Source organism: Centropristis striata, chromosome 23 (assembly GCF_030273125.1).
Source record: "Centropristis striata isolate RG_2023a ecotype Rhode Island chromosome 23, C.striata_1.0, whole genome shotgun sequence".
In the NCBI taxonomy this organism is placed as follows: domain Eukaryota; kingdom Metazoa; phylum Chordata; class Actinopteri; order Perciformes; family Serranidae; genus Centropristis; species Centropristis striata.
The window spans coordinates 25603243-25627925 of record NC_081539.1 but is presented as its reverse complement, the minus strand read 5'-3'; the positions used below and the strand labels follow the sequence as shown (position 1 = coordinate 25627925).

Sequence of the window (24683 nt, the reverse complement as noted above, 5' to 3'; positions counted from 1 at the left end):
ACTTAAATAAAATAAAACTACTTGTGACATGTCATATTTGGCTTTGACTGAACATTTGCTCTCACTTTGCGATAAAAATATCGGGATATATATAAATTATCGATATTCCTAAATATATTGGGATATGACTTTTGGTCCATATCGCCCAGCCCTAGTTTTAATCAGCAATCTTAAAATCCTCTAGCTGGTGTCCTCCTCCTTCCCTTTATATTCCTCTTCTTCTTTCTGTGGACAGAGGCAGCCCCACTCAGCAGGAGAGATACATTGCCACAGTTCCCCTGTGTGTGTGTGTGTGTGTGTGTGTGTGTGTGTGTGCGTGTGTGTGTGCGTGTGTGTGTGTGTGTGTGTGTGTGTGTGTGTGCGTGTGTGTGTGTGTGTGTGTGTGTCTCCCAGGAGAATGAAATCCCACAGCTCACACTGACCTCATTATAAAAATAGCTCATCTATCCAGCCATCACATTTCCCTCCATTTCCCCTCTCCTCCTCAATCTCTTAGATATACGTATATCGTGATCCTCTCTACCTTCCACTCTCCCCTCTTTGTCTCTCCATCAGTGTTTGTGCTGGACTTAACGTCAGATTAAAAGCTTATGCAAGTCCTTGTAACGGCAAGGTTTTCCCCTGCACCTGTCATTACCAATCTGGCTGTAATCTGGGATCATAAGATGTCTTTTAATCATGAAACATCCCTGAGTAACATTAAAGGTTGTGTTTACACGATCCGTGTCTCGCTAAGGTAGTCGTCCCACTGTTTTCCTCCTCTCCTGTCTCGTACCTGGTCCACTGCCTCTCTTCACCTCCCCTGCCAGTGGAGCGAGATCCCCCCATTAGAGCGAACAGCGCTCACGTCTGGTTAATTTAACAGCAGCATCAGTGATCATTACGGTCCAAGGCTGGCTTTGATCCTGCCAGACAGTGTTTCCAGTGTTTTAATAACCCAACAAAGACACCTTAGCAGATGCTCAATTTATGGACTCTAGACAAAGACGGAGACGGAGACAGACATGAAGGATTGGCCAAATCTTCAGGAATGGGAATTGCTTTGAAAGATTTACAAAAAACTCTCTTCGGAAGACTTTTTTTAGGCAGAAAAAGGTGATTGAGCTCTTATGCTGTTTTTCAGTAAAGCCCTGTTTTACATTCACAGTTAAACACACAGTCACCCCTGGGAGCTGTTTATACAAGCACAGCACTGTTGGCTACTGAGCCTCTCCACTGGAGCAGCTCGGGGTACTGAGGATCTGCAGAAATAATAATTAGAATACAAATGATTATAAATAGGAATAAGTGTTCCACAGAGTGATTTGGGGGCATGGAAAAACCAAGCCTCGTTGTTGTATCGTCGTCGTTTCACATTTTGTAATCTTAAGGACAGAGTTACTGGATAGAACAAACCGCTGCACAGTGTCTTGACATCTGAAAAGTCATCAAATTCAAACGTCTATTAAAGTGGACTTTCTGTATTGTATTTCATCTCTCACTGGTACCTGAAGCCCCCACCACTGTAGCCCCTTATGTTGCTTTTACTGCAGGGTTGATTTCAGTCTGAAAGCCCACCAAGTTTCAGTCAAATTTCAAGTCACTTGAGACAAGTCTGTGTCTAGTATTGGCAAAGGAAGCTTGTGCAGGCAGTTGCAGTGCCCTGGATTCTTCATCAGCATATGAACTTGTATCTAACGTTCAAGTTATCCTGAAAGAAAATCTGTAACAACATCAGTACCACTTCTTTCTTTGTGAGTATTAAACAAAAGCATAAGGTTCTTAAAAATTCAGGTTATGGGTAGTTCCATGGTGAGTGTGTAAAGTTCTTGCAGTGAAAAAGAGCTTCAAGTCCTCATATTTCAGTCTGACATGAGTTCAATAGAGCTTTTCCAGTAGGGTCAAAACACGCCATGTTGGTTTGCGTTTTCATGACCACTTTTAGTGCGTACAGGAACAACCGGGATGGACCATAGCTGTGTTTCCTTTAGGGGTAAGAGTGGCCACCGGAAAAGTCTCAGGCCAAAACCTCTCAAAAGTCCGCTCACTCTGCGTGTCTTCATTACAAAAAGGCCCCCAGAGGGATTTAGAGACTCTGTAGGTGACGTATGGTTTTCGACCGTCGTGTAATCATTTAACCAGTTTCGACCGTGGCGTCACATACACAACGGATTAAACACAGGAGACTCAAAAGTGGCCACCGTCGATAACTGTGCACAGAGTGCTTGTTGTAAACAAAAAGAGATCCCTAAGTGAACACCTCCTGCAGCAGCAGCACATACACACTGTACTGCTACAGAGCTAACTGTTAGCCTAATAGCAATTTGCAGACTGGACTCCAAGGGGTTAACAACCCCTCTGGCTCTGCAGCTCGGAGAGACTGCTGCAGGAGGACTGTGCCGCTTCGACTCGGAGTCAACAGGGACCAAAAAAGTCCCGACAAAGTCCGCTCCGGACGGCTTGTATTCAAATGAGGGGCGTTTCGGCAAGTGAAACCCGCCTCATTCCGGGTATTAGGCGTTAGTGGAAACAGCCCTCATCTGCTGATGCGGGGTGCATCTGACTGCCTCCAAGTGGTTTCCGGTGGCATCAGATGGGCTTCAGCTTCAACAATACGTAGCTAGCTACCAACAACTGTTGCAGAGCTAAATAGTAAACATTGTTAGAGAGGCTGCTTTTAAAAGTCAACTAAAATCAATTTTGTTATCAGTGGTGTTTTTTTGTCTTTTTTCGTTAATCTGGAAATTAAAAAGCTTTTTGATAAGTTCTGACGTAGCGAACATTTAACTTATGACTGATAAGCTGTTTCCACTTTGACATTAAAAAAACAATTATTTGCCCAATTGAATCTAATTCCTGATATTTTCTTTCGTGGGTGGCCAAAGTTGTCTGATTAGCAACCTATTTTCATATATCTTGCTCAATCTCTTCTTCTTCTACTGTTTACTGATGGTTTAGCCCACAGCAACACATTACACTGCCATCTTCTGACCAAAGAACATTTATGCAGCTTCTTTTACTCGATCTAAACCAGTTGATGAAAACGTTCCTAATTCACATTCTCTTTAATGTGACATTTTATACATTTTGCAGACACACCTTTAGGCAGGGAGTCCTGTTGTAATAGGGATGCATATCCCTGTTGCACTAGGCTGATGCACATAGTCAAACTGAGTCAAACAGTTTCTGTTGCAATGTTAAAATACCATTAGGGTTTCAAGTGATTTCAAAGTCAGCCTCCTGCCTGTCTGATGAAATTCTATTTTTGCTTTGACAGTGTAGAGTTACAACAAGTTACTGCTGTTGTTTATGTTCAGCTCTCCTTTGTAACATTACCTTCTCACCTGCATATCCAGCAGCTTATTCCCTGCAGAAAGGCCAGCTTATGTTAAATAAGAACAAGCTGCCTCACATTGACCTGCTTTTAGGAGCCCAGGCTCACCTCAACAGGAGAAGAACTGTTGGCATCATCTGCATATTCTTTTGATCTCGCACCGGGTCTCTAGGAGCAGCCGTCATTAAGGAAGTTCGCACGACGTTCCCTCTTCCTCTCATCGTGGCTGAAGCTCTGCCCTTCACTCCATCTCAGCCCCTTCAAAGTCCTCCACCCGGCTACCGCCCTTCGCTTCAAAGCCGCCCTAAGTTGGGTTGAAAGCCAAAACCACTCTTGTCTGTCCTTCACTGCTTAGCTGACGTGTTTGTGTCTGTGTTGTGTTGCCCTTGGGGTGGGTTACCTCCACCCGCACCCCCTCCATCTCATCTCTTCCCCTCCCCACCTTGCTGTTTATCTGTCTCTGGGCTCGTCACGTCCCTGAACCTGCTCTAATTAGCATCCCACACAACACTGTTTATTTACTCAGGTACCGACAGAAGGGGAGGGAGGTGAGAATGAAAGAGAGAGTCGGAGGGGAAAAAAAGTGAGAAAGAGACAGAGAAAGCCGGGAAGAGGAAGAGAGAGGGAAGGCAGGGAACAGGAAGAGAGGGAGAAATGATTCAGAGAATCAAAGAGCTATGAGACTCTCTCATAGCGGATACAGGGGGTAATGATAGTTAGAAAGACATGATGCAGAAAGTCAAGAAAGTGAGAGACAGAGAAGTTTCCCGCCTCTCCACGCCTCCTCTCTGCCTTTTCCAGCGTTTCATCTGAGATGCAGAGTGCCTAAAATTAGCAAGCTGGCAGCTTCCTTCCTTCCTTCCTTCCTTCCAGGGCCCCCATTAAAGTTCTCCCATTGCGTTGAGTGATCATTAAGGTGGGACCGGGAACGCAGGTGTTATCTTAGTGTCCCAGTCGAGGTTGCAGTGGCATCACTTTTCCATGGCAGGGCCAATATGAACAAAAAATTCTTTGCAATCGTCATCTGGGGAGTGTTTGTACGTCTGAACAGGTTAGCGTTCCAGTGCACACTGCACGTCTGTCAGTAGGAATGGAAGGGCAGATTATAAAAAATGAAGGATGAAGGGGGAGAGCAGGAGGATAGTTTGATAGAAATGGACAGGTCCTGCCTCCGACGGCATTGCAGGTTCTAAAGACTTTAAATGTACGATTGTACAAATGTGTGCAGCGTCCAACCTGTTGTGCTACAACCAAAAGAAATGAAATAGACTTTCAGGCACAAAAAACACAACACAAAAAAGCACAAAAAGTCACTCATGTAAACGACAATATATTGAGTCCAGAAAAAAACTGTCCATTTTCAATATATCGAACGATAAGTCGGTATAGTTATTATTGTGACAGGCCTACACACACCACACCATGGGCCTAGTGGGGGCCTTCTAAGACTTGAAACATTGTGGTCTACTGTGGCTCCAACTTTCTGGAGTTATAAGCAGCTGGTGATCACACAGAATTAGTTTTCCACATTCTCTTGTCCAGCTTGATATTTAGGGTAAAAGGAGCGCCAGTGGGAGTATTTTTTACTTGCTATAAAACGGAAAAAATATACAACAATATGCAAAGATTACTACCCACCATAATCCCTGTAGCCTGCATTCCAAAGTAAAGACTTTACTGTTTACTGTTTACTTTTCAACACTGGGACAAACTGTTTCCTGTTCTACCTTACATCCTACAGTACATCTGACTGAGTTCAACATCTTTTTATCTTATCATTGGTACACAAGGTCACCTTGTTTGTCATACATCCACCAGTTTTCACCAGTGTTATCTTTTCTGTAGCAATCTTACCAAGATATCGTCATTTCCTGCCTTGTTCCTGTTGGTCACTCAGTGAAATATGCTTGCAGCAACTTCCTGACATCAGTGACTCTGCACATTTGTGAAACTAAATATTTGACTCTGCCAGGGCTTTTTCATAGACTAGAATTCAGCAGCATTTTAAATAGCCCTTTCTCATGTGCTGTCGCGTTGAATGATGGGATAGTAAAATGTTCTGAAATGCTGCCTTCTGAATGATGGTTTAATTGTGGGAATTTCAGCCATATTGGAACTTTCAGTTATTGATGTTTCTCATTCCCAAGCAGCGTTAGCTGTCACCTCCCCACACTGACAGCCCTCATCCCTCTCCTCTTTTATTTTTTTCTCTCCTCCAGCTCCCTTGCCTTTCTCCACCACTCTTTAGTGCTGTTTGACCTATTCAGAAGGGTCCAAATGTCACAGCAGAGGGAAAGGTCAGGTAAAGGTTTAGTGTTGAGCATGGCTAACACAGTGCTGTCCGCCTGAGGGGGGAGCACGTTCTAACACTTGAGACCTTGAACACGCGCTCACTCGGACACACTGCTGTCACCTCCGCTCCATGTCGACGTCACTCAGCTCTGAGCCGGCAGCCATGTCATCTGTGTGCATGTGGCTGTGAGTGTGTCTTCTGCTCATTTGGTTCATCTGTGAGCATGGATGATTGAAGACGTTCCTGCTTCCCGGGGATGACACATGGCCTTGTTGGACATCAGGTCAAAGGTCGTTGGTTGTCAGGGGTTTACAGCATCCTGCCTTCAAAGGGCAGTGGCTCATTTCTTTAGTGAGGGTCCAGCTTGTCTATAGTGACCACTGCAGACAAACATCCGGTCGCCCACTGATCGGAAGGTTGGTGGTTCGATCCCTGACCACGCCTACTTGTCGAAGTATCCTTGGGCAAGATACTGAACCGTTCATCAGTGTGTGAATGAATTCCTGATGGTGGCAGTTGAGGGTAGCAGTATGAATGTGTGTGTGAATAGGTGAATGAGCGTTGTATGTACTGTAAAGCGATTTGAGTGGTCGCAAAGCAGTAAGCCAGCTACCATTTACCATACCTAGTTTAGGTAGGCAGAAATGTTCAATCCCGTCATTTCATATCACAATAACAATATCTAGCATAGTATAGCATATTTTTCTCATAATTCAATAAATAAGTAGTTTAAAATCCCCATTAGAAAAAGTTGGGGGACTGTATAAAAAATAAATGAAAACGGAATGTATTGTAATGATATCAGTTTGAATATCAAATACACTGTAAACAAACAGAGATCGCTAATTAAACACCTCCCGCAGCAGCAGCACATACACACTGTACTGCTACAGAGCTAACTGTTAGCCTATTAGCAATTTGCACACTGGACACAGCTGGGAGAGACTGCTGCAGGAGGACTGTGCCGCTTCGACTCGTGAACGAGACTCCAATAACACAAGAAAAAGTGGCTGGATTTGTCACCAGTCGCTTTTTTGAAAAATAGTCGCTAAGGGGGTCTGAAAAGTTCCTAAATATAGCAACAAAGTCGCTAAATTGGCAACACTGCTTCTCCAGTTATTACAATATGGCGTGTGTTGTTGTGGCATCGAGTACTACGTCACATCCTGCTTAGCGTTCGCTTGTTATTTATTTAGGCAGCTACATGAAACCTTAACTCTGCGTTCGCCCCCTGGTGGTTGGTGGACTACTGGTGTAGAAAGTGCTTGATTAGATATGCAGGGGAGCTGCATTTTTAAATGGAAATATCACCGACGATCAGGTTAATTTAATCGTAGCGGCCAAAATTGTGATCACGATTAAAATTGTATTAATTGTGCAACCCGACTGTAGCGACTCAAATTCAGCCAGCAAAAAACAAATCTGCCAGGGTTCTGGCTAACTCTGGAGCTTCTGTTTGCTCTCCTCCGCGCAAAGCAGCCTCACATGTGAATCGGAGGGTTGCAAGCTCGCTAATTCTGATAAACTGAGAGGGATCGAGTGTGAGGTCAGGACGAGCGAATCACTCACTACACACAGATCATTAAACAATATTGATATTATAACACTTGCCACTAAAAAACAATGTATGTAATCTCTTTGACTAGCTTGATGAACAGTTTACTTCAAAAGACATTTTGATGTTCCACATTCCTGTGCAGTACAATGAGGCTGAAATATGTCTGAACCATGTAATGTGCATTGTTTTTAGAAATATACCTCAGATTTAACTTTTTCCCATGGTCTGCTGTTTGAAAAGTAAACAAAAATCATAAATTGCAATATCAATCGCAATACTTAAAAATCGCAAACCAAGTATCATGATGGTATCGCATGAGGATATGATGAATCATATCGTCCCTGCCCTCCTAAGTTTGTTCATGTTAGTGGCTTTTAGTGGCTTGATGTCTTAATATGAGATTTTAACACAACACAATGCAATTGAAAGATGATAAATTATCAAATTAACTTATTGCCCAGCCCTAATTTGTATAAAAAAAGAAGTCATTGGTGATTTAGGTTGTATTTATTTCTATTTCTAAGTCAATGAAAACAAAGCATCCAGAGTGAGTTAAGCGTATTCTCCGAGAGGAACGGCAGGTTAGCCGTGGGATTTCTGTATCGATTAATCTCCATCCACATGCAGGGCAGAGCAGCGGGATCCTAATTGGAATGGATTTCTCAGTTGCATTGATTTGCTCAGGTGACAGTGGATGACATACGGTTGTGTGTGTTTGTGTGTGTGTTTGTGCACATGCCATGAATACCATACCACGCTCTAATGTTCCATCTTGCAAAACCTTTCTCTGTTGGTCGTCCCCGTGGAAAGGTAAAGGAGCAGCTTGGTGCCACCAAATCGCTTGTGTGTGTGGCTGTATGTGTGTGTGTGTGCGTGTGTGTGTGTGTACCTTCTCTCCCACTCCTTGGCCCTCTCATTCAGCAGAGCTCTGGGATGAAACAAGGACCTCTGCAAACACTGATTTCATTTTCCCCATGACCGCCTTCGCTCCAGACCCTAGCTCCCTTACACACACACACACACACACACACACACACACACACACACACACACACACACGTACACCTTAGGCTGGGGAGAAAAAGATGAGCAGTTAGCATGCATGCAGGAAGAAGCAATCGAGCACAGATAACACTTAAGTTCACTGAGGAGGAAAAAACAAATGGAATGATCTCATTTTATCTCGGACTGCAACATCCGCGGACTGCTCCTTTATTTTGTTTTAATAATGGCCTGAAAAAGGCACGAGAGAATGTTTTTTTTTATTTTTAACTACCTTTATCACTCTCTCAGGTTCGCTAATCCCACACGAAGTGTTTGTGTGTCTGTGTGTGAGAGAGAAAGCGAGAGGGAGGAGGTTGGTGAAAGATGGCCGCTGGACATGGCTTCTCACAGCCGGCTGGCCCCGACCCCCCGTGATCTGCCCTCTTATCTAGCCCAGATCCTGGCCTTTCATCTGGGCTAAAACCTGGGGGAGCTTGGCCTCTGCTGGGTTTTTAGCCCTCCCTCACACACACACTCACACACACACACTTCATTCCAGACCCCCTCCATCTCCAGGCTCTATCTTGGAGTCCCAGATGAGCATTGCTCTCACCTACAAGGGAGATAACAAACCTCACACTACTCTGCTCCCTGCTCTGCTTTCCTCAAAACACTTCACATTTGATTTTTTAAAAACTCGCCACAAGAGAAACTACTTCCCATCCCCTATTGTGGGAGCAAAAAACAGCACTCTGCAGTTTAAAGCGAGACAAAACAGACTCTGAGAATGCATCAGGGATTCTACCAAAACAGCCCTCTCTGTGTTTTGACAGAGCAGTGCTTTCACCTCTCACTAAACTACATTACTGGCCAACAATATGCAGGTTGTTGCGGCTGGTCAGCCCATCGGTCTTGGCTGGACCACCTCTCCATGTGACCCAGGTTTGAGGGTTTCGAGCCGAAGTTTTTGTGTGTGTTCATTCATAGCGTTTCATTCCATTCCAGGTGGATGCCTGGCCCGTCCCCACACACTGCCCTCCTGCTCAACCCTGACCTGTTTCCAGCATAAACAGCAGATCCTCACCTCTCACCCCTCTGGCTTTACCTGATAATCTGTCTCTGTGGATCACCCCCCACCTTTTTTTCTTCCATTTCTCCCTCAGCCTCTCGCATTCTCTCTAGAAACCAGGTTTTTGCATCACCCCAGCCCTGACCTCTGACCCCAGTCAGATTAGAGTGGTTGGCGTTTCAAATCCAGCGGCAGATTGAGTAGCATCTGTGACCTCCTTGCACATTTCTCCCCTTGCCCCGCTGTGTTGTACCCCTTAGAATCAAGACGAGGCCTGTCAGTCCTCAGTACCAATTAGTTGGACGCAGGTTTACAGTGGAGGACATTTTCAGGCTCTGAAACAGTAACAGTAATGTGCTGAGTGTCCTTTGAGCCATATAGGCCAATGTAATGGCTTTAGTGTAAGTATTCAGACTAAGGCTGCTCGATTATGGCAATAATATTAATCACAATTATTTTGGTCAATATTGAGATCAAGATTACTCATTGACTTTGTAAACATTATAAACAACAAAAAATGAAATGTAAATGAGAGAAATAAATCAAATTAATATTTATAAATAAGTAATAGAAAGATAATACACAAAAATAAATGACATCAAAATAAGTAAGATCAAGTGTTGTAGTGCCGCTAATTGTCAGACTTCCCTCAGTTATGGCTTCATATCCAAACAGTTGGGTTACTTATGAGTTTACAAACAAGCCAGTTTTTAGGTTTTAGGTTTTGCCCCAAGTAGTTATTGTGCAAACAATTAAAGTAACTTGGGAGAGAACTTGCACAAAGCTTGTGCCACCCAGTGCTGAACTCTAAGTGCTGGCAAGTACTGCTCATCACCTGCCTACTGCTATACCTATAGGGCTGTTTCCACTACCGCCCGATACCCAGAATGAGGCGGGTGTCGATCGCCGAAACGTCCGTAATTTGAATATGAGCCGTCCATTTGTAAAAGCTGGTGAAGCAGTGTTGCCAACTTACAGATTTTGTTGCTATATTTAGCGACTTTTCAGACCCCCTTAGCGACTATTTTTCAAAAAAGCAACTGCCAACAATTCCAGCGACTTTTTCTGGTGTTTTTGGAGACTTCTTCTTACTCTTCTTAACGAGCCACTGGGGCCAGAGGCTCCTTAAGAAGAGTAAGAACGTGTCGAAGCGGCACAGTCCTCCTGCAGCAGTCTTTCCCAGCTGCAGAGCCCGAGGGGATGTTAACCCCTTAGCGTCCAGTCTGCAAATTGCTAATAGGCCAACAGTTAGCTCTGTAGCAGTACAGTGTGTGTGTATGTGCTGCTGCTGCAGGAGGTGTTCACTTAGCGATCTGTTGTTCACAACAAGCACCAGACACTCTGTGCACAGTTAGTGATGCCGTTTAATTCACCATCACCATGTTTATGATCAGCGGAGACGCTGTGCATAATTAGCCATGCTGCTTTGTTTATGATCAGCTGCTGTCGTTATGTACAGTTAGCGACGGCGGCCACAGTTGAGTCCCCCGTGTTTAATCCGTCGCATATGTGATCAAGGATCACTTTCAAAACTTTTGCTAAGCAATTACGCGATGGTGGAAAACCATACGTCACCTCCGGAGTCTCTAAATCCCTCTGGGGACTAACTTGTAATGGAGACACGCAGAGTGAGTGGACTTTTGAGAGGATGAGGCTGAGACTTTCCCGGTGGCCACTTTTCGTGGAAACACGGCTTATGATGCGTGAATAGTTGTGTCAGTATCATGCTATCATGATGCAGCGAACAACAAGTAAAGGGCTATGAAAATGTTGAAAGCTGCTGTAATTGTCGGCTATTTGCATGGCTTTGATAAATACATAAAATGGCACAGACCTCTCATTTTCCATTAACTAGAAGAAAATGTGTTTTCAACTGCTTCAGCCTGTTGTCGTCTTTGAGTTAAACAACTGTCCCTATTTTGAAATCTATTAAAAATACCAATTGGAGGACATTCTGACACTGACTTGATATAATTCCAGCCTTTGTTTTGTCTCCGCTCTGCTGTTCTCCCAGCTGAGTCTGCATTATCATGATCAAATGCAGGTTTACACTTCTGGTTCTGAAGCATCTGTAGCTTTCTGGCTTCCTTCCAGACAGTCTCTGTATTTCCTCTGCTTTGACTGTGCACAAAAACCTCCTCAGGAGAACAGAGAATGATGATGACGGGGCAAGCTGACCGTCACTGCTACATCAACAAGTGAATAAAACCTTCCCTTCTCCTCCTCCTTCCTCTCTCGTCTTCCCTTCTCTCCCATGTGGCTGAACTGGAGGAGAGAGCTGCTAACATGCTCATTATGCAGATGGAAGCACACTGAGAGGGGCATCCTAAAAGGGGAAGCAAAGTATGAAAGGGGGAGGTATAATGTTAAAGAGAAAGAAAGGAGGGCACAAAAGGTTGTCCTTTTCTGTATATTGATTGACTAGGTGTAGCCTGAGGCTGTCTCATCATCACAGACACTCACCTATGTATCAGCATACTTCCTGTAGTAGAGCTCAGAGAGTGAGTGTATGTTAAGCCGGTAACCTCAGGGCCTCTAGAAACAGTACAAGGCTGTACTACTAAAATACCAGCTGTTGTAGGATCAGTTACACACAAAGTTGGTCTTGGCAGCTTTTTCTAACCATTGTTCAGCTATCTACTTGAAAAACACAATTTAGTAGTCGATAAACAGAATGTCATTGCCTTGTTTCTGAAGTGGTTTGTTATAAGCATCACAAAAAGGCACCCTCGGCCTGTGTTGAATCATCCTATCCATCCATTATCCTTAACTACTTATCAGCACCCGGGTCGTGGGGGTTGCAGCCGGTCCCAGCTGACATTGGGCGAGAGGCGGAGTACACCCTGGACATCTCCAGACTATCACATTCACATAGAGACAGACAACCATTCAACGACAAACTATTAAACCTAATTAATTAAACCTTTGGACTGTAGAGGAAGCCAGAGGACCTGGAGAGAACCCACGCTGACATGGGGAGAACATTGTACAGAATATATGCAGAATATATCCAGGAGGTCCAAACAGCTCATCAGCATGTGTAAAAAAAAAAAATAAAACTTGGCGTATTGTGAAAACGAGGGACAATGTAATGTCAGAAAAAAATATGTTTTCGACTCGATGGAAGAAAACAAAATTGTTTGTATGTATAGTATGGTTTGGAGTAGTTTACACAGAACTTTCAAAATATGTTATACTCATTGATAATACCTTATCTATTATTAACAATATGCCATGCTGCACAATTAATTCAAAACTTTTATTTTGGTTTTGGAAGTTTGGAATTATTTGTTTGATGAATGAATGAAAACACAGCTTAGATACTAGTATCATTTTAAACAAGAAGATCTAAGGAATCCAGTAATACCAACCATGTCATGATATCTTGTTTTGAAAAGGAGTAATTATTGCTATAGTTTTTTAGCAAGGGAAAATACATTTTCAAAGGGTTCCCTTGAGCTTTGACCTCAAGATATTGAATTGGCGACACTCTTGCTGTGAAGCAAGAGAGCTAACCACTACACCAGAGTGTAGCACGAGTCATCCTATTGATGTAAAATGTTGAGCAATTACTCAATGGACTTCCCTTGTCTCTGCTATAATCTTGGTCAAGGTTCCAAGTGAGCTGAGCTGATACTAGAAAGGTTGAGTCATAATTCTGTAGACCACTGATTGGTCAGGGGGGAATGTCATTTCCGTGACACGGGATATCCTGCGCAAACCCGCAACTTTTTTCATTCACTTGACACAGATTTTTCAAAAATGGCCACCCACAAACTACTCCATACAATTGGTGTTTGGTGGACAATGAAAGGATTCACCCAGGATCCCTCCTGTGCCACCAGCAGATCAAAGTGAAATATCTCTACTAATCTCTAATATCATTGAAGCTGACTGACACAGCTTACCATGCATCACTAAAGTTGATATTAAGTTGTAATGCCCTGACTCACCACTGTGAGCTTTATGCTCGGGTGGGATGGCCTTCTTTATAAGCCTGTAGACGAACACACTGGTATACTTTTATATACAAGGCAATTCTCGGGTTGCTCCCACCAAACCTCTGTTCTTCTATTTTCTATAAAAAGTGATAGTCATTATTTGTTGCGTTCCAGGGAGTTATACACCTCATCAGTACCAAAGGTTCTTACTGAGTTAGGGCGTTCAGGTACTCGGCACCAAGTGATTGGAATGTCCTTCAGAATGTTTTAAAACTCAAAGATTTGATCTCTGAATGCTTTTAAATCCATAGTGAAAAAAAAGAGATTGATTCATCCAGGTGTTTAGCTGACGTTGTTGATTTCATGGTTTGTTTTTTGTACTTTTAGCAATTTTTAGAGTCATAGACCACTATGTGTTGAAATATTATCTGTGTCTTGTTTCTGTTTTGTTTTGTCTTGTTCTTTGTTTGTGCTGCAGTTCTGTCATGGCCAGGACTTCCTTGAAAAGAGATTTTTAATCTCAATGGGACCTTTCCTGGTTAAATAAAGGTTTAATAATGTAAATGTCTACTTAATGGATTGGCATCAAATTTGATACAGACATTCATAGATTGCTGCACTATCTGACAATTGAAATGTGGATTAACTTTTTATCTAGTATCTTACCTTGCACAGCAGCTGGATTCTTGCAATATCACAAGATCATGCAAGAAATTCAGGAGCTGCTGACAGCTACAGGTGTGGTTTAACGTCATGCAGAGGCGAGTGTTCATTCAAAACAACGACTGCAACAGTAATGGAGACAGATGTTTCATTCAATCATCTGCCAAGTACTTTTTAAAGTCCCTGCCCTTTTCCGAACAGTTTTTAACGAAGGATTCTCATATGGTTCTGTGTAACAAACCATCTGGAGTGTCAGGTTGTCTAGTATCATCATCAGGTAGAAATTTAAAAGGTCCAATACTTGAGTTGATGTCCAAAAAGCTCAGCTGTACTGGTACAAATTACCTGCTGAATATCAGCATGGCAACATTGTCAGTGCAGCTGCATAAGACCAATGATGCATTCATTGTGATAAGATCATGATTAAATCTTTAACTGTTACTGGAATTATTCTAATATTTGCTGTGTAGTTCCTCAAGTTACTTCCTGTCCCTACTTCCTCCTGCTGCCTGTCATGGTCAGATGGCTTCTCTGTGCAGACGCATCTGTGTGCAGACACTTGCAGGCACAGCAGAGCGAGAACAGTACATGATAGAAACATCAGTGTACACAGTCAGATTAGATGTTGGATCATTTTGCTGAGCAAATTTGCATAGTAATAAGATACATTTTCAGGAAGGACAGGCTTTGTGTTTAAGTGCTTCTTGCCTTACCTACTACCTTCTGATGATGATGATGGATTCCATGTAGTCTTATTTGGCGTGTTTCCAATGAGTACTTTTTAAGTACTTTGAAAGCGGCTGAGTGTTTTGGCTACACCCACTAGTTAGTTCCCCTCGGCCTCTGTTCCCATACAGGTACTTTAGTGTAATGGCTAACCAACGGAGTTCGAATGTGACAACAGACCGACACGGCAAGCAGTGTTGCCAACCTAGCGACTTTGTCGCTATATTTAGTACTTACTTAGCAAATCTAGCAACTTTTTTTGGTGTTATTGGAGACTTTTGGAGACTCGTTCCGACTCTCTTTAACGAGCAGCGGGTGCCGGTGCAAATGAATCATGCACGCGCAAAAATCTCCACTCGATAAAGCACCTGCCTTGGGTTGGTACTTTTTCTGAGCCGCTACCTGAGCTGCTAACTGAAGTTTGGCGGATCTTGGTCGGCTCCTCTCTCCCAAGCCACACCCATAGCGGCTCACTAGCGGGAAAAGTACCAAATGGAAACACGCCTATTGTCTATTATCAAATTTAAGACGTCGCCAAGAAATAAAGTTTACATTTACATCTAGTCATTTAGCAGACGCTTTTATCCAAAGCGACTTACAGGAAGAGTAAAAACAAACAATCAAGGTATAGTGCGATAATAATTAGTGCATCAATAAGTGCTAGTGACAATTCTTTGAGGAGTAGAATTATCATGTGGTGCTAGGAAGAAGATGCTCTCTGAAGAGCTGGGTCTTCAGGCGTTTTTTTAAAGGTAGACAAGATATTCTCCTACACTGACCATGCAGCTCCAGTGCTGTTCCTACTTTACCAGGTGGAATGAGACAAAGGAATATATTAAAGCTGATCATGTTTTTGTGTGGAGTTACTTGGTGTTAGGTGACGTCTGCTGAATCATCTGTGACAAAAGGATTATAGGCCTACTGGCTGCTTCTCCAGCTGTTGATACACACCTTTCTTGCCTCAAATGTCCATCTCTAAGCTTTCACATGGTAGAATTCATCACCAAGCGTTGCCTCTACCCCAGTCTCCCACTTTCTATAGCCACATAAAATGCCCAGAGGAGCAGACATCCCATGGTTTTATTCCACTCGGTGTTCAGCCAAAGTCACAGTCAAACTGGAGTCAACTATCCAAGCAGAGAAGGAATATCTCCACTTTTATGGAGTCGTAATGCGGTAGGGGTACTGTATAAATAATCTCTCTGCACAGAAACACTTCCAGCTGTTAAACAATATGTCCTTTGCAGTTTTTCTTTTCTTCTTTGGCTTTTTTGAATGTACAAAGCATCTTTCCCAGGCTGCTTTGAAAATGAATACAGAGGGGGATTTTGTATTGAGAAATACTGTTGTTGAATATTCGCCTCTGTGACACCTCCAGATTGTTGCACTTTATGCTGATTATTATTACAGAGTGGAGTTGGAACACTGCCTGTATCAAATGCTGCTATTGAAAGTCGGGTCATAATGTGAAATTTAAACCTCAGAGTCTGTTTACAATTAGGCCGTTTGAAGCATTCCTCTGTAATCTCTCCCTGCTTTTGATATAAAGATTCGGTATTGATATAAATGAAGGGTGTTTTGTCTTTGTTTTTAAAGCCATACCTGTGGCTTTTGATTGATGGATGGAAACTGTACGGTAGATTCATATATTATAGACTTGTTTAAAACCTCATTCTGAGGTTCTAGTTTCCCCGTAGACTTCAGCAGTATTTTGTTTCAACACAGTCTGAATGGCGAAGCCTCATCCCAGTTGGATAACCATGAAACGTTGTTTTTAAAGTAAATCCAGGGCTTTTTTCAGGGGCATCCTCATTGCCTTCGGCCAGGTTGTAGTGCTGGTCAATGAAGGGGGGAGATGAGAGGGGAGCCCCCTCTTCATCTAGTAAAGATCCTGCCGTTGGGCAGCTTTCACGCTCCACTGGCTGATCCTTCCAGGAAGTGAGGGGGGGTAAAAGGAGCCCCCTGCAGAGCCCCAGCATGTACCATGGCTACATGCTGAGCCCAAATCAAAGGGGGCAGTCTGTCCTAGCCTGGGGGACAGTGAGTCTGCTGTGTGTGACCACAGAGACATGGGTAATAGGACAGCTTGTCACCCTTGTGCAGATGCCTGTATTTATGACAGTGTGTTTGCTTCTCTCCTGCTTGTGTTGCAGAGTAGTGACAACATTTTTAAAAAATGGCTGCCATTTGCAGTGTGTTCAGATTTTTCAGTCAGGATCTTTGCAGATTTCAGAGACCGCAAGTTGAGTCAATTTCCGGTTTTGCTGGTCCAGTCCAGTGTACAAGCTTAAACTGGTTTGATTGAATTTGTCATTATGACACGTTATGGCACCAAAAAAAAGTAGCCGAATATGTTGTGGCACCAAATCCTCATGTTTACACTGTTTTCAATGCATCGACATTACCCGGGTGGGCTGCCAGGAATACGGACAGCCGCCAAAGTTTATCTGGCAACCCATTTAAGCATTTTTTTTGTAGTATTTTTTTTTTTTTTTTTAGAACAACGCCATCCGCAATCGATTAACAATCTCTGCTCGCTCTATCACACATGCTTTGCAGAGAAACACAGACACATAATCTGGTGTTATGTTAAAAGACAGGGCGAGGTGCAATATGAAAACCTAACCTAGTGATTGTCTTCCAGGCTATAAGCAGTTTACTGCAGAACCAAGGCAAACAAAATTTAGTATATCAGTAGAGGTGGGAGGGGTAAGGAGATGTGCTTAGTGCACATTTTGTTTGTTTAGTGGAAAGTTCATGTGTTTGTTGGGGTGACGAAAACTAAAACAGCACCAGTATAGAAAAATTCTGGACAAAGAGTTGAGTCTCAGCCTCTGCTTCTTCGGTTAATTGGTGGTTTGCAAACCAGCATTACGGCCTTCAAGTGTAATGGACAGTGTTACTGCACTCTCATTGATGGGCTCTCTCAGTCTCATTATGTTCCACTCAAGTCAAGTGTGACACCTAGCCATCTCAGTTATTCCTATTAGGTATGTCAGATGAAACGGATTTAAGACTGCAATCATACAGTGTTGCAATGTTGACAGTTATTGTTGATTTAGAAATGTGAGGTTAGAGGGTTGAGGCTAAAATGGAATGTTATGGCTAGCTCATTTAAGCACAATAACTACAAAAAACTCTTTCTTTTGTGATTTTGTTTCAGTTGGTAGCCAGTCCAGTCCGGTCTTCAGATGAAGAGCCTTCAGTTCCGGAGCATCGCCCCTAAGGCCCCGGCCGTGGTGCCCTCCCCCTCCCCTGCGGTCCTGTCCTGCCAGCCTCCCTCTGCCCTCCCTGAGGCTAGCACTGCCTCCAGTCCCAAGTCCATCATTGTGCCCACTCAAAACTATGCACTGATGCAAATAGCAGGTCAGGATGGCACTTTCTCTCTGGTGGCTCTGCCCCCTTCGGTCTCCTCTCAAACACCACAGCAACAACAGCAACAAACCCAAAAGAACCTCAAGTTACCCATTCCTAGATACCAGCCAGTGAGGAGCAAGGGGACCACAGATAAGGTCAAGTCACCACCACTAGCTGCTAGGGTGAAAACAGCTTCCAAGGTTGCTGTGGCAGCACAGACCAAGGTAATGGTTAGTGGGGCATCAACAGTAACAAAGAAAAAACAACAGGAGTCCAAGCACACAAAGGAAAGCCCAGTTCCCAAAGAAGAGCCTTCGGACCAGGTAATTCTGATTGACCCAGCCTCCTCTGACATCTCTGTCACTGCTCTACTCCCAGACAATGCTGTCCTGTACCCAGGTTCTCAGTTAGAGAGAGCGCCAGATGGCTCTGCAACAACTAGTCTTATTCAAAACCTCCAGTACCCCTCTTCTGCTGTCAAAGGCTCCCCAAGCAAATCCCCGGAGGAAAGTAAGACCACAGTGAGGCTGTGCCAATCCAAGTCCACTGCAGCTCAGCCCCAGAGCAGTATCACTGTCCTGTCATCAGCCATCTTCGGCAAAACGGTCCAGATTATCCCATCCCCACCTAAGGGTAAACTGCCCATTCTGCCCTACTCTAAAATGAAGAGCACCCTCATCCCAGCTGCCAAGCTCAGCAATTTGTCCCCAGAGAAGAAGGGTTTCTCTAGCCAGACAGGACTCACCAGCCCCTTAGATCCTACATCCAAGACCCTCGAGACAACTGAAACATTGGGTCACAACCAGGTGCCAAAATCCACTCAACCCCAAGCCAAGACCACACTCATGCCTGTGTTGGGGACTGTCGAAAAACCACCTGGCAAGAAGAGGGGAAGGAAGAGAAAGACAATGGAGGACATCTTGGCATTTGAGGCTAGGAAGAAGAGGTCTTTGTCTTTCTTTCGTAGAAGGGTACCAGAGAAACCACCAGCAGTTGTTCCAGGTTCCAAAGAAAAGGAAGTTGATATTTCAAAGAAGTACCGCAGCATTCGACCTAAGCCCATGATGGTCATGGAGACAGTTCCCCAACTCCTTAGTCTGCCTGCTATTACCCCAGATGGCCAAGAACAGGAGCTGGTACTTGGCCATCAGCTCCCCACCACTACCACAACCAAGGCCATGGACTGTCCTCCCCAACAAGCCCCAGTAACCCTTCACCTGAGAGGGGCCTCCCATCCGAGGGTGTTCATAGGCAGCCGTCCCCTCCACCGATGCCCCACCTGCAGCCGCTGTTTCCAGTTTAAGCATCATCTCCAAAGCCACATGAACAGTCACACCAACAGCCGACCCTATGTCTGCCCAGTCTGCCGCAAAGCATATGCTCACTCCGGCAGCCTGAGCACCCACATGAAGCTTCATCACTCTGAGGTACGCCCACGGCGGTCTCTGTGCTGTGAGTTCTGTGAGAAGGCCTTTGGATATGTTGGGGTTTACTTCAGTCATCTGAGAGAGGTCCACAAGGTGGTGCTGACTGTGGAGCCTTCCATAAGCCATCATGAAGATGACCTGTCTGCAGAGGGGTGAGATTATTATTGATTGAGCACCAATTTCACTGTGACTTTTACCTTTTTTGCAGGTTTTATGCAGGAATTAGGCAGGGATCAAGGTGTTATAGTATACCAGGTTATTTTGGAATCCTGATGGTATGATTTTCGGTACTGATGAAAATATAGACGCTTGTCTTTGATGGAGAGATGCTGTATTGAGGTGATGTATTATAAGAGACAGGTCTTCGGTTTTTCCTACCCACTGTAGGTCAAGTCATGCCCACTTCTAAATGACGAATGCCTTGATGGATTTACTGTTGTTAGTTAGCTAGCACGTCCATTTATGGAGCTGCTGTACACTCTTTCTTCTTCTGGCAATGTAGTCAACTCGCAGCTGAGTGGGAGACTGCTGGTTAGTTAGCTAGCTTAATATTTCCTATGTGCTTTAGTGCCACACTGGCTAGAGAAAATGTGCCAAAGAAAGTTGTCCGTCTCATCTCGAGATTTCAAAGTGCTTTTGTTGTTGTTAAAGAGTTTTTACATTTTACTCATTTAGCTTTTGGCTAATTAGCTTGCCACCTTGCTTATTCAACCGTGTTTTTCATGCTACACTAGATGTTGCATTGGTTTTGTTTACACAAATACTGTGGTCTTATATCGTATAGCCCTGGGGAATGTCAGGAAGGTATGACAGTTTGAAAAAATAAGTAGGGAAAAAAAAGCCTAGCAGAGAACATGGAATAAACTTTTTAACTTTTTAAAACGGTGATAACAAAGTTGTAAATAACCATTGTATTTTCCTCACCAGGGCCAACTCCCCGGTGCCATCAGATGAGCAGGATCGTGAAGACCCTGTGGAGCTGCAGATTAAATGTGGCCGCTGCCAGGCCATAACTCCCACCTTTGCCGACATGAAGATGCACTTGCTGTATGTGCATGGGGAGGAAGTCCAGGTTCCACTCCATGATGGACAACCAGTGCGGGGTGGCCGTGAGGCTGAGAATGAGCTGGTAAAGCATGCTGCCCACTACTGGCGGCAGCTCAACGAAAAGCGCAACCTGGTCAAGTGTGGCAGCTGCGATGAGGAGTTTTTCTCCTTCTCCAAGCTTAAGAGGCACATCATGTCCCACCACCGTGGAAAGGAGGGGGAGGACAGTGGGACCCTTTCATCACCAGATAGCGGTGGAGGCCTGGGGGTCCTTGCAGCAGGTGCAGCCTTTAACTGTGTGCTTTGCAGCGAGGTGTTGGACACTAAAGAGGGGGTTATGGAGCACTGGAGGAGTCGACACCACTGTGAGCAGCCCAGCCTGCTGTGGGATGCACTGAGCTCCTACTCCGGCCAGGAAGAGGGTGAGGCTGATGGGGATCTGGACACTCCTGCTCCAAGCCCACACTATCCAGCCTAGCCTTTGGATGGACATGGAGCCCTTCACTGTGGCTCCTCCACACATACTCAGTCCTAACAATCAGCAGCACAGGGATGGAGAGTTTCTCTTATGTCTTTTATCACTAGTTTCATCTTTCACCAGTTAATGCATTTGACTTGGTCTAAAAGGAAAAAAATATATATATTAATCCAATGGTGAAAATTGATCTTTGTGTTACAATTCATAAGGGACTCTCTCTAGGTCAGAGAATCCAATTTTATAAACAATATTGTTTTTCATGTTACTTTGATTGCACTGTTCTGTCTTTGAACATTTTGTTTGGAGGTTTATATTTAATATCCTGATGGATTATTTTTTTCTACTGCTTATTTAAATCTTGTTAAAGGGTAATTTATAACCTAGCTGACACAGTGATACTGTTAAAGGGTAATTTCACCCAAATTCTTAAGTCTTGTGGTATCTAGCCTTACAGATCATTTGATTTCATGTGCACAGTTTCAGAGGTATCTGGTTTTTGATATCTGCCTTCACCCAACTGAAAAGTTACATTATAAAAAGTCCCATATTGTATAAAGTGAGATTTCCATGTCTAGGTGGTATTTAAGTACTATGAAATTGTCCAAATCTCAGCCTGTGTTCAGAATCTGCACCTTTTAAAAGTCGTCATCACTTCTGTGAGGGTGTGATGTCACAGTGACACTATGTATAAGTAGAAAGTGGCGCTACACTACAGTTACAGTCAAAATTACTTTATTTATCTCCGAGGGGAAATTCAGTCATTCAGTCATTCCATCGGCTTCAATTACATAAAGAGTCTACATGCAGAAGACCTGAAATACTGACCAATTGGAGCAGACATTTTTTGGGAAATGGTTGGCTTAAAGGGACAGGCACTGAAACAGAGCGCTCCACACAGAGAGTGAATACAGGTATATTCAGACAGACAGTATGAGAAAAATATAGTGTTTTTTTTAACACTAAAGCATGTAAATATGTTCTAGTAGAAACCCAAAATGATGAACCTGAAAATGAGCATTATATGTCCCCTTTAATGACAACATCTATCACTCTATGGATTATCCAAAGGATAATTTTCTGTCAAATACTGTGAGCCCCACAAACAAAAAGTTCCATTCACCTCCATTTCATAGAGTTGCAGGCAGAAATCTCTTACATTTTCATCTAGACTGCAATTACAAAATCTGCATGGCTAGGTACCGCTGTTGGGAGAAACTATGGTTTGTAATTTGGGTGAACTGACTCTTTTTAAAATAGTGAGAAATGTAAATCTCACACCAAGGGCACACTGTCTACTGTCACACTGGCTGACAATTTATGTATTGGCCTTGGATTATTACAGGTTAAAGTAAATCAGTATGTGTACACAATCCTTTGATGTAATATTGCGCCTCTAATGGAAAATCAATATTTCAGTCATGACTTGAACTTTTACAGTCCGATTAAGGGCAGTATTCGGGTCCTCTATCAACCTGGACCCATGAAGGAACACTTTCCTAACCAGCACCCAAGTGACATCCTTGTGGCCTTCTGAAAAGAAAAAGAAAATCGGTGTTCATGCGTAGTGTGGCTTACCGTCAGTATGGTCCGCTGTAGGCCAAGTTCGAGCTCCTTGACTTGTTGATTATTGCCTATTTGTGTATTCTGTGATATGCCAAGGGTCTATTCACACTAGTGATTGTAGAAGTGAGTTTTGCATTGAAGCTTTTTAACCACTGACAGAATACTTTTCGTTGACTTAGTAAATACGCAAAGGAAACCATCGAATTGCCTACCTGTTGTTGCCAGCTCATGTACGCACCTGTGGAATTGTGTGCACCCAGACTCTATTATTAGAGTTATTATAAACTGTTGTCAAGTCCAGAAAATATGCTATTTTATACTCTAGATTAATACAGAGCTCTTTTAGTATATTTATGCTTGTTGTTGGTCCTTAAAGAACCAGCACTGAGACATTTGTTATGTTTGCTTCTTCTAAGTTGGGGGATGCTTAATGTCTTGTTTCTTGATGGGAGGCCATATGGCAAGTATCTCTGCTAACATTGTCTGTGTTTATCTTTCATATGAAGAAAAAAAAAAAACATCACAGGGTCAAGTGAATGTACCTGAATGTTTTCAAAACCCTACCAAAAGTATATATATATGCTCTATAGACTTATTCCATAGATAGAATATATAGATATATTGAGAAAAAAATAAATATATATTTACATAGAGTAACTAGTGAATCAGCTGCTGTGTTCTGTCATAGTGGAGGAGGTAAAAAAAAGAGATGAATTTATCATTGCCAACACTGGCAACAAAAGCCATGTCGAGCTGTCCTTATGTGTCTCACACAAAACGTAGGACTGTGAATGAAGGGCAAAGCACTGATGTGTACATGTCGCACTGAGTTGGTTAACTGCAGTATAGTGTACTACTGGTCATTAAATGCCATGTTTGAGTGTTCATCAGTGAAATGTCCTTTGTTTTCAAGCCCTCAACACAAACCAGGAAGTGACAGAATTAAGGGTCAGACTCTTCTATCCTCAGATGAGAAACATACATGACTGTCAGCACAAGTCGGAAAGTGAAAAATCCCACATTAGGTGATGTGATGTGTTTGACTCACTTAATATGTTGACTGTGTTAAAAAAAAAAAAAAAAAGACTGAAAGTGTTTGTGCTCGTGACTGTTTGTAAACCTGAGGAACCCGATGTTTATGAGAATAAAGATATGGTTTGTTGAGGACATTGTGAATGAAGTGTTTTCTTACTAAAGGGGTCAGTTTAGCACCCCTGGGTTAAAATAAATGTAAGCTTGCTAACTGCATCTACAAACCTCTGATGACTGGTGAGGTGAAATGGACTTTATTTGTCACACAGTTTATATTTAAACTCTGTTCCTAGTCTGGATCAAGACCAGAGACTGCCTTTTGAGTATCTGGGCCTTAGAAAGTAAACAAAAACATTTAACACGAATGGAAATAAGGGACAATTATGTAAGAACATTCCGTTCCTCATCATTTTGCAATAATAACCTGCTTATTAAAGAAACCAATAATTTGACACAAACCATTCACCAAAAATGTTTTATTTATTTATTTTGCAAGCAAACATTCTACATTCGACACTGCAACATAAACTGTAGCATTCTGACACTGGCTTGCTTAGGCCACATTTGCACATAGCCGGGTATTTACAGAAACGAATATTTCACACCAGATTGTTTTTTCAAAAAAGTTTTGGTCTACCTGAACCCGCATAAATACACTGTTGAGCACCATCATGCCAAACCTATAAACCCATAATCAACGTCAACAACACGTTACTCGTGTCAACAATGAATGACACAAGTAACTTCCTGTTCATTTCGAAGGCGCACACATGACACTTATATTTTCTGTCTTATACTGTGGCGTTCGGGAACCTGTAACTCTGTTACACCCAGTACACACAAACAGAATAACAGCGTTTTCAGAAATTATCTTTTTCAACATCCGTTTTTGTGTAAATTAAAGACCGCATGAAAATATATGGGTTTTCCTACATGTAAGCAGGTCCGTAGTGTTATAATTAAACTTAACTGTCAAAGTCTGTTGATATATTAATTTTAATCTTTTTTTTAAAAACGCTGCTAAAGTCCATCTTGTACCTGTTAACCATGAATCCAAAGTTCTGTGCTGTCCAAACACATTGAATTAGAAATATCTTCCATAATGTTTTTTCTGAGCAGTGGAAGGCTAACCTTTTTTTTTGCCATAGCTGATGTTAAATTTACTAAACTTTTATGTTTAGTTTCAGCAAGGTTAACTCCTCAACTTCTTGAAACTACTTCACATGGACTCA

The 24683-nt window shown here is 43.0% G+C and overlaps 1 protein-coding gene across 1 annotated transcript in view; it reads left to right on the top strand.

Moving 5' to 3' along the window:
• Positions 1-23825, top strand: part of znf438 (zinc finger protein 438) — a 61430-nt gene extending 37605 nt beyond the window's left edge. Inside the window, exons 3-4 of the mRNA XM_059326870.1 lie at positions 17711-19483; positions 20259-23825. Of these exons, the coding sequence (XP_059182853.1) occupies positions 17739-19483; positions 20259-20856 (2343 nt within the window). The 5' untranslated portion in view covers positions 17711-17738 and the 3' untranslated portion in view covers positions 20857-23825. The remainder of the gene's footprint in view (positions 1-17710; positions 19484-20258) is intronic.
• Positions 23826-24683: the final 858 nt, after the last annotated feature.